General features: G+C 36.4%; 1 protein-coding gene across 7 annotated transcripts in view; it reads right to left on the bottom strand.

The window, feature by feature from the left end:
- The window catches only part of NBEAL1 (neurobeachin like 1), a 209,066-nt gene that overhangs the window by 5,305 nt on the left and 193,126 nt on the right, over positions 1-10,635 (bottom strand). For 4 of the 7 annotated variants that reach the window (XM_014589569.2, XM_014589573.2, XM_014589571.2 and 1 more), the window contains 5 exons: positions 9,143-9,237; positions 7,503-7,619; positions 6,986-7,147; positions 5,641-5,789; positions 2,346-3,030 (listed from right to left, as the gene is read on the bottom strand). In XM_014589569.2, the coding sequence (XP_014445055.1) occupies positions 2,754-3,030; positions 5,641-5,789; positions 6,986-7,147; positions 7,503-7,619; positions 9,143-9,237 (800 nt within the window). In that variant the 3' untranslated portion in view covers positions 2,346-2,753. Of the gene's footprint in view, positions 1-2,345; positions 3,031-5,640; positions 5,790-6,985; positions 7,148-7,502; positions 7,620-9,142; positions 9,238-10,635 lie in introns of those variants that run through there. The other 3 variants (XM_014589572.2, XM_027773656.1, XM_027773657.1) reach the window with 2 other exon arrangements.

Here is a 10,635-nt window from a genome sequence, read left to right as displayed (position 1 = left end):
AGAGAAGAGGATAGAGAAAGATAGCAAGTGAACAATAGAGGGGATGTTAGTGAGAAACAGATATGGTTTATTATCTGTTGAAGATGACGTGTATAGTATTCTCAACTGGACTGGTCTGGGAAGTATTTCATGATGGGTGAAGTCTTTTAACAAGCAAAATGAGAAATAGTGATTGACTGTTTTAAAAAATTATAATAATAATAATTATTGGGAAATGCATGGAAAAGACTTTGAATAGCAGAGAAGAGAGATCGATGCCTCTGTATTGACTGACATGCATGGCATTCCCTTTTGAAAAAGCAATTCAATGTAAATGTAATATAAAGAAGATTATGATGATAATAAAAAAAAAAAAGAAAGAAAGAAAGAAAAAAAAAAAAAAAGACACAGAGAGAAACAGAGAGACAAAAATTGAGAAATAATTCCCCAGAGGGGATGGTCACGTCGCAATCCCTTCTCGTCCATTTTCCTCTTGGGATTTTGGGCATGCATGCATGCATGCCCAGCTTGAGTTTTAAGTCACAGGGCCCGGGACTCAAACCACAGTCAACGATGTGGGAGTCCAGTGACATAACCTCTATGCCATCTGCTGGCTCCAAAAATTTTTTAATGAGGACATACTACCCAACTTATTTGGTAAATTATGAAACACTAATTTCAATATATAAAATGAAGCTGCTATGTGTCTTTTCTAATTTTTAAAGGAAAATAAACATAATGGTAATTTTATTTAAAAAAAAAATTAGTAAAATCAGGGACCAGCAGATGGCGTGATGGTTAATGCGCTGGACACTCCCACATGGCTGACCAGAGTTCCTGAATCTGGTGCTTGCTTTCTCACTTCCTCTCTCTCTCATTCTCACCCTCTGTCTCTCTCTGGTCAAAATAATAAAAAAAAAAAAAAAAGAATAAATAAAATAAAATAAATAACTATTAAAAAAACAGTAAAATCAGAAAGTGACACACTTATCTATGGTGAGTGAAGCAGGTAAATTTAAAAGAGAATCTGGGAAACCAAAGAAAGTGAAACACTCAAAGAGTAAAGTCCCAGGGGACCAGCAGTTAGCGTAATGGCTATGTCGCTGGACTCCCATATAGTTGACCGTGGTTTGCGTCCCGGACCTGGTGGTTTAAACTCACGCCAGGCGCGTGTGCGTGCGTGCCCAAGATCCCGAGAGGAGAATGGAGGAGAAGGGATTGCGGCGTGGCCATCCCCCCTGGGGGGTGATTTCTCGCTTTCTGTCTCTCTGTCTGTCTCTGTCTGTCTGGCGAGCGCACGCACCCTATAGCGAAAACCTCTCAAAAAAAGGAGTAAAGTCTGAGTAGGATTCTTATGTAATTATCACAATAGCAGAGGACAGGAAAGAGTATTATTTAGGAAATTTCTTTTTAAGAATTATTTACTTAATTTTATTTATTTTTATTATTATTTAATTTGCTATAGGGCACGTGTGCTCACCAGAGAGAGATGAAGAGAAAAAGTGAGAAAGAAAGGTTCAGGACTTGAACCTTGGTCAGCCACGTGGCCATCCAGTGCCATAACCACAACATGATCTGCTGGCTCTGGGAAATTTCTGAACCAAGAAATGTAAGTGATAGGACCAGCAGGCAGCATGGAGGCTGGGGTGGCTGGATCTCACAGGGCTGACTGTGAGGTCTGAGTCCCAGATCCAGTCCCAGACCCAAAATCGTGCAGGGTCCCTGTGTGTATCCAAAATTCTGAGAGGAGAACAGAGAAGAGTTGTGATGTGGCCAATAACTCACGGGGTGATTTTTTCACTTTTTCAACATCCCCACCCCCTGCCTTGAGCAAATGCACTGTATAGCACACTTAAAAAAAAAAAAAAAAGGAAAAAGAAAAAAGGGGAAAAAAAAGTATAAGTGAAATATTGAGTAAAAGCGTGGCTAGCATTGTTTGGGGGACTCTCACATCTGAGACTAAATGTTACAATCACTTTAATTTAGTAAGATCTCCTTTCTGTTAAAATAATATCCTGAAAAAGAGTATAAAGATTAAAAAGATCTTAAAATATTTATAAAATAAAAAGGTCAGCATAATCTATAACAGATTTATTAAAACCACTGACAGTGTGATGGTAATTTCTTTTCTTATAATAGTCCCTACAGATGCCATGCAATTAGAATTTTCAGAAAAGACCAATGGTGACTCTAAAAAATAAACAAATGCTCACTTTAAATCTAGGTAATAAATCAATTTTGGAGGAAGAATCACTAAATCACTTGGAGTAGAGCCATAAAATTTTCTTAGAAACAGAGATATATAATATCTGAATTATTTAATAATTAATAAATCATTAACAAGTAAATTTATAGTAACTAAAAGAAACTCAGTGAGAATGAACACATCACATGGGACATAAGGGTCTTTAAAAAGTTCACAGAAAATCTGCATTATAAACAAAAACGACGCATGGATTTCAAAAATCTTTTGCATTCATACTTTTTTCCCATGAATTTTTTGAAGTCCCCACAGAGATACAAGTAAAAAATTATGTCCACAAAAGGACATCCCACATAGTCATGCTGTATTTATTATAGTTAGAGTAACTTTTATTGCTTCAGCCTATATTAATTTTTATAAAGATTTTTATGTATTAAAAATCCAAGTAATGGTCACGAATCTCTATTTGGAATTAAAGCGTTTTCTTATTTATATAGATAGAAACTGCAAAAAGTGTGCTTCCAGTGATAACATACTATGAACATTCTTGAATATTAGTTTCATCCTCTTTTCATTTACTGTCCTCTGAAAAGTCAAATTTGTTTTTTAACTTGTTTATCCACAATGGAGACTTCTGATTCAGTTGGAATGAAGGAGAACCAAAAGAATCCCCAATAGCACGAGAAATCAGATTCTTAATCCTAGGTTTTACCTCAGCTGGCTTGCCAACACCCACTATTATCAGTTTGCCGTCTTCTAAACCCACAAGAATATGGCTGTATTCTTTGGTTACACAAACACAGTGGATAGGCAATCGCATAGCTAAAGGGCTGACGCTGAGATTCAAACTGAAAGAGAAAGAATATAGACAAAATTATGTGGAGATATAATAAATTCACAAAATTTTATGCATGTCACATAAGCTAGTGAATATCTATTTCTGCATTTTAATTTCACAGATGTTGGAACTTAGGTTCAGAAAGTCTAAGTGACTTACATACGGGCCCACATTTATAGTATTACCTAAAATATGTACATCTGTTCTTTATTCTCAACATCTGTCTTCTTCTAACCACACAGAATCAACCAAAATATTACTAAAGTGATGATTCTAATATAAAAATAATTTTTCCCTTAATCCATTAAGAGCCTTACTCTCATTCTCCAGTCTTCCAACCACCCTACTGTTACAAGTGCTCCCTCTGAGTTATCATTTACCCGAGGCAAATAGCCTCTCCGTTCCCTTGACACGGGGATGCTGGTGTGATTAGAGGGAAGGTGACAAAGTAAGGAAAGCAGGTACGATTTTATGGGACTATCAGCTATTAATAGATTATAGTCCTAGTGTTTTTCTTAATACAGGTGGAAGTTCTGCACATTCTCTGAGTCTCAGTGGGCATTTACTCCTAGCTACATAGCAGGCTCACTGCGATCTCTCCATCTTTGTGCTTTATTCTCTCACGAATTGCCTACTATCCCCACCTTCAAAAAAACACTTTTCAACTTCCAATCTCCCCCCACCCACTTTTTTAAAAAGTTTATTTCTTGAAAGAGAGAAAAACTCCACTTCCAATGCTATGCTTCTAGTTCTGACTCTATAGATCCAGCCCCAGCTTTCACCCAGCCCAGGTCATGGGCAAGCATGTACTCGGTATACTCAGGGAGATCTCTGAACTTGACTTTGGTTTCTTCTCAAGCGGGACTATCTTACAGAGTACCCATTTACTACTGAGCCACTGTCTCACTCCCTCTATTTCCTGTTCAGTTCCTACTAATGTTTCATATCAAGACTCCTCTGACTACTGAGATCCACCATAATCCTTAATTTCTTTAAAGTGCCTCCTGCACACGTAACTGGTACCACACAATGTAGTAATTCTTAAACTGTTCTAATCAGTATACAAACATTGGTATTTCCTCAATTAGTCTTAAATCCCTCCAAGTACAGTATTATGAATAAGCATCACAATACCAAGCACATAAACACTGTAATCAAATGCTTTTCACCTTGTTGATTAAAAGGTAAAAGTTAAATATTAGAAGACTAAAAGCTCAAAAAGATGTTTGCACACACATGTGTAGATATGCGTGGTGGGGGTATTGAGATAAATATTACTGGTCTGTTTGCTTTGTCTAATACTCCATTATGAAAAAAGCTTGTGCTTGTTTAATGATTAGAGAATGAAGAATCCTACATAGATGTAGGTACTATATTCTAGAGTCAATTGGTAACGATCTGATTGATTTTCCTAACTAGATAGTAACATAATGGCTATGTCACTGGACTCCCATGTAGTCGACCGTGATTCGAGTCCCAAACCTAGTGACTTAAAACATACCAGGTGCATGTGCGTGCTCGCCCAAGATCCCAGAGGAGAATGGAGGAGAAGGGACTGGGGCATGGCCATCCCCCATGGGGGGTGATTTCTCGCTTTCTGTCTTTCTGTCTCTCTCTACCTGTCTGGCGAGCCCACACGCCCTACAGCAAAAATCTCTAAAAAGAAAAAAAAAAGTAAAATAGAATGGGGAGAATATTTTTTGTTATAGAGGGTATTTGATATGATCACTATACATCAAAAATTAAGATGGGGCAATATAATTTGAGGATTATAAGTATGTCATAATAAATTTTTTAAAAAGAATATATTTGATGGGGCCAGAAATGGCATAGTTGTTATGTTGCTGGACTCCCACATGGCCAACTGCAGTTTGAGTCCCAGACCCAGCAGCTTGAAACTCACGCAGTGCACATGTATGTGCATGCCCAAAATTCCAAGAAGAGAATGGAGGAGAAGAGACTGCGGTGTGGCCATTCCCCTGGGGGGTGATTTCTTGCTTTCTGTCTCCCTGTCTCCCTCTGTCTTTCTGGTGAGTTCATGCATCCTATAGCAAAAATCTCTTAATAAAACAAAGAATGTATTTGGGCAATGTACAACGTAACAGTGCTTTGTACATTTAAAATAGTAAATACGAAAAATACCAACCTTAAAGACATATGAACTGCTGAAACATATTCATTCCTTCACTGGATTAAGTAACAAAAGATTCCTACACAAACTTTACACATACATATGCACAGACATGACAAATACATTAACCTTAAAACATATTTTAGTTTGTTTTACCACAACTAAAAAAAAATCTGTAGTCTGTAAAAATTAAAAGCATAATTTAGACAAATTTCCAAGTCCATAATCTAGGCCTGGCACTATGAAACGTTTTCTCTAGCTCAATATTTTTCTAAATATTTTAAATGTGTATATATATATATATATATTTCACTAACAAAAACATATTTTAGATTTCCTAATTTTTTTCATAGCTGCGAACAGTTATGTTTTTAATGATAATATATGATGGATTAGACATCTTAGACTCCTATTTGCTTAGATTCCTGATTTTCAGGCTAGAAGTAATACAAGCTTTTCTTAAGTAGGACTTAAGTAATTATTATTTACCTGTGTAGATTTCTTATGGACAGGAACCCTTCTAAGCTGCCTGTGACTATGTGTTCTCCAATTACACACATATCTGATACTTGTTCCTTCAGGACTTGAGACCCTAAATGCTTGCCATTTACAGAAAATAGATGTAATGCATTCTTATCCTGCAAGGAATTGATAAGGAAAATTTAAGGATCTCAAATAAAAACTGAGTTTGTTTTATTATCATTTAATACTATAACAATGATTATTTGGCATAAAGTTTTATAATAAAAATTATTATATTTAAAGAGAAAATTTGCAGATGGTATTAGCAGAGATTTCAAATCAGAATGCCAAGTAATTTAAGTGAGAAATCTCTACCCCTCATGAAGAAGAATTAAAATCCCATCCAGTCCAACAAAAACCCACATCTTTAAAATAAAACAAAAAGATGCTTGGGCCAGCAAATAGTATGGAGGTTAAGGTGGTTGGATCCCACATGGCCAACCATGCAATTTGAGTCCTAGAACTAGCAGCTTGGAAAAAAAAAAAATTGCCAGGTGCATGTGTGTTTGTGCCCAAAATCCCGAGAGGAAAATGGTGGAGAAGGGATTACGGTGTGGTCACCTCCCTGGAAGATATTTTCTCAGTTTACACCCTTCTCTCTGACTCTGGTAAGTGCACATGCCCTAAGCAAAAATAAAAATAAAAATAAAAATAAAAAAAAGAGTCTCTTAATTTTTAATATGTAAAAAACTCTGGGGACCAGCAGATGGCATAATGGTTACATCACTGGATTCCCTGGTAGTTGACTGCAGTTTGAGTCCTGGACCAGGGGGCTTAAAACTCAAGCCAGGCATGTGTGCATGTATGCCCAAGATCCTGAGAAGAGGAGGGATCGTGGCATGGCCATCCTCCCTCAGGGGTGATTTCTCGCTCTTTCTGTCTCTCTCTGTCTCTCTGGTGAGCGCACATGCCCTACAGCAAAAAATCTCTTTCTAAATTAAAAGAAAAAAAAAAAAAAAGCGTTGTCAGTGAATGGAAATTAATGTATAAAATTCAGAGCTCACTTATTTATAGCCTGCCTTATATAAAAATACTTAAGTTGGCTATCACTTAAGTTTATGAAATCACACATAATCAGTAATTAAGTTTTGAAATAATATTTTATAGCCCAATAGAAATTTCTAAAATAAAAGTATAAATGTGAAGCCAAGACTATTGTTTAAGTCCATCTAATGGTAAGGAATGAACAAATCAATGATGAAAGGAACACACCTCTTAAACGTATATGGTGTTCTTTCCTTCCTCAATATAATGCAGGGAGGGGAATTATGCTATCAATAGTCTACCCTTATTGCATGAAAGTGTTGTATACCTTGAGAGTGGTTTTTTCTTCAATACTGGAGTAGACGACAATATGTCCTTCCCAAGATACAGCCAAACTGGGAATGGTCAGGAACAGAGAACTCTCACAGGGCGGTCGTAAAGTCCTCATGTACTGACCTTTCTGAACAGTGTGTATAATCACTGTGCCATCCTATACTCCAGAAATGTTAGAAAATGAAAAAGACAAAGACAGAGAACAGTAAAAAAGAAGAAAACAAAGTGGGCAGAATCAAGAAATCTTGATTATTCCACCAGTGACACATATATATTAGGAAATACTCCAATCTTGACATTTCAAATAATATTTCATAATGCCCTCTTCCCTTAACTAATAAGACAATTTCCTCGATAGAATATATCTTCTTTAAAATTTTTTTGTTACTCCATTTTTGTAGATTCCTATACAAATTATTATACTTTAACCAATGCCCCTAGAAAAAAGTTTAGATATAAATATTGCTACTGAATTTATAGAAAATTAGTATTTCTTAAATGCAAAACCTTACCCTTGATCCTGACACGGCCATGTCTAGCTCAGTGCTGATGCCAACACTTAATACCTCATTGGTATGTCCATAAAGAATCTGAAAAGGTTTAGATGCTAGGCCCACAGGAACACCTCCCTAATATAAAGACAAAAAAGTAACAGTAAAGGTATTTTCTTGCAACCTATTTTCAAGAACAAGATTTAAATTAAAATGTTCTAATTACAAACTATTTGGTTGTCAGAAAAGTCATGATGTGTTTCTTTCTATGTCTTTCTATGCAAAAATGCATTATGACTCTTCTAACAACCCAGTAACATTTCAACTAATTATCACCACTGAGTCTGTTCACAGTAGTACTCAAATCTTAAGTTTCTCTTTGGATTCCCAAATTATTTTCAATCTCTGTAAGTTCAAAAACTTAATCTGAATAGTCTCAATGCTGATTGTCTTCAATTAATTTTTTCCAAAAATGTTATTTGCCCTTTCAATCTACATATCAACTCTTTCTCAGGTTGCTGGGTCCAGGACTTGAACTGCATAGCTGGCCAAGTAGAATCCAGCCACCTTAACCACCACACCATGGGATGGCCTGTAATTTTTAAAAAAATAATTATTTTACCTAATTTTTGTATTTATTTAAATATTACCAGAGAGGGACAGAGTGAGAGAGAGACACAGAGGTAGTGAGAAAGCAAGCCGACAGGTCCAGGACTCGAACAGCAGTCAGCCATGTGGGAGGGAGTCCAGTGCCCTTAACCACCATGCTACCTGCCAGTCCCAGATGGCCCATTATTTAGTTGTTTATTTATTTACTTATTAATTTTTTACTATGTACATCTTTTTATTTAAAAAAGAATTTATGGAGTGATTAATAGTTGCCACATTACTGATTTTATTCGATTACCCTAGAAAATTCTGCCTAGAACGTCTATCTTTGCTATACAGTGTACATGAAATCCCCTCACACTCTGCTGAGACAGATTTGTCTTTCCCTGCTGAGACAGATTTGTCTTTGCCTAAAAGTTATTAATCTGAGTATTTAGCCAACTCTACCTGAGTTTTTTAAAAATGAAGTTAATTCCTATATTATTTAAGCAATTCAAGTTAAAGGCAAAAGAACCCTTCCCAGATTAATTTTATAAAGCTCGCAAATTCCAATACTAAAGATGACAAAGACAGGATATCACTCAAATGTTTAAAAAAACAAACAAACAAACAAGACAACACAATTAGTGAAATCCAACAGGAAATACTATACACTAACTGGCAAACTATTGAAGGTACTTTCATCATAATCAGACATAAGGTAGGGATGCTTACTGTGATTTTTTTTTACCTTAATGTACTAGCAAATAATGTAATAAAAAGGGGCCACTTTTATAAGGTCACAGAATTATAAAAGCACCTTAGTTATTACTGTTTTCCAAGAAGAGATTCATGAGGAGAAATTTTTGGAGTTAATAGGGGTAATGAATGAGATAGCATACCCAGGGAAAAATGTGGTGATTAGTCCAGGACAGAATTCGGTCAAAGGAAGCAGAGTAGCTCAAATAGACATTCACTGCCAGAGAAAAATTTGTCACCCTTTTAGAAAATCTCAACAGTATTCTCAGGGTGAACCTCTGATATAAATCAAGAGTATTTAAATGTGTGACTACCTGTTGTGTTATTTGCCATATCATACATGTAGTATCTCTGGAACCAGAAATCAAATGTATTCCACAATAATCTGTAGCTAAGCAGGTCACAATATCTGTAAGAAAAAGGGATAAAATAAAACATAATAAAATAAAATGGCTTGCTTTTGCTGGAACAGAACCTTAAGGCCTATTTTAGTTCACATCCAAGTTATCATAAAGTAGTTATTCCAACAGGGAGAAATGTATGAATAAGACTAGAAAAGCAATGAAAAAATGTAACACAGGAAAGAAGCAGTATCAAAATCAACTAGGAGTGCTCTCTTTCAGACCACCCTTCTTTGAGCAAGCAGAGTAGCATGGTATGTAAAAAACTTCTATGAGAATCTTGGGAAGAGTTTAGGAAGCTTGCAATGGATCCCCAGTTCAATTTTTTTTTTTTTTGAGAGGTTTTTGCTATAGGGCATGTGTGCTCGCCAGAAAGACAGAGAGGGACAGAGAGATGGATGGGGGGATAGCCACACCGCAATCCCGTCTCCTCCATTCTCCTCTCGGGATCTTGGGCACGCACACACACGTGCCCAGTGTGTTCCCCAGTTAATTTGTATATTCTTCTCTGCCCTCTCACCCCTATTTACCTTCTATTTCCATTGGAAACTACAATTCAATTAGAGTATATGTTTTTTATTTAAAAAAATATTTTATTTAACTTTATTCATTTATTATTTTTTAATTTGATCAGAGAGGGACAGAGTGAAACAGAGAGAGACAGAGAGAAAAAAAGTGAGAAAGCAAGCCACCAGGTCTGGGACTTGAACTGTGGTTGGACATCTGGGAGTCCTGTGCCCTTAAACATGCCATCAGCCGGCCCCAAGAGTATATATTATTAAGGAAAATAGTACATACTATACTGTAAATTGACAAATTAAAAAAAAAAAATCCTGACCTGTAAACATTGTGACATCCAAAAGACATTTGAACAGATTAGCAGCAGATTCCATTTCCCTTCCCTAACAAGTTTATTAGAAAAAAATCTGCTCAATGTTTTAATTATTATATCAAAGACTGAATCAATAAAAAGTACCAAGCTAAGGGCTGACAGGTGGCATGGTAGTTGAGGAGCTGGACTCCCAAATGGCTGACAGTGGATCAAATACTGAACCCAATGGCTCAAAAATCAGCACAAACAAACAAATAAAAGTTAAAAAAAAAAAAAGTTCCAGGTTAAACTACATTCAACGATTTTGTCTCTCTCATGCCTTACTGTTAATATATACTAAAGAAGTTGACACCTGGGGCCAACATGTAGCATGGTGATTAAGGCACTGGACTCCCACATGGCTGACCATGGTGTGAGTCCCAGACATAACAGCTTAAAAATCAAGCAGGGCAGTATGTATACATGTTCAAAATCCCAAGAAGAGAACAGAGAAGGGACTGTAGTGTGACCATTCCCCCCAGGGGGGGGGTAATTTCCCACTTTCTCTCTCACTCTGTGTGTGTGTGTGTGTGTG

The sequence above is a fragment of the Tupaia chinensis genome, unplaced genomic scaffold, assembly GCF_000334495.1.
Source record: "Tupaia chinensis unplaced genomic scaffold, TupChi_1.0 Scaffold000361_2, whole genome shotgun sequence".
Taxonomy (NCBI): domain Eukaryota; kingdom Metazoa; phylum Chordata; class Mammalia; order Scandentia; family Tupaiidae; genus Tupaia; species Tupaia belangeri.
The sequence above is the reverse complement of the archived record's forward strand: the minus strand, read 5'-3'. Positions and strand labels throughout refer to the sequence as shown.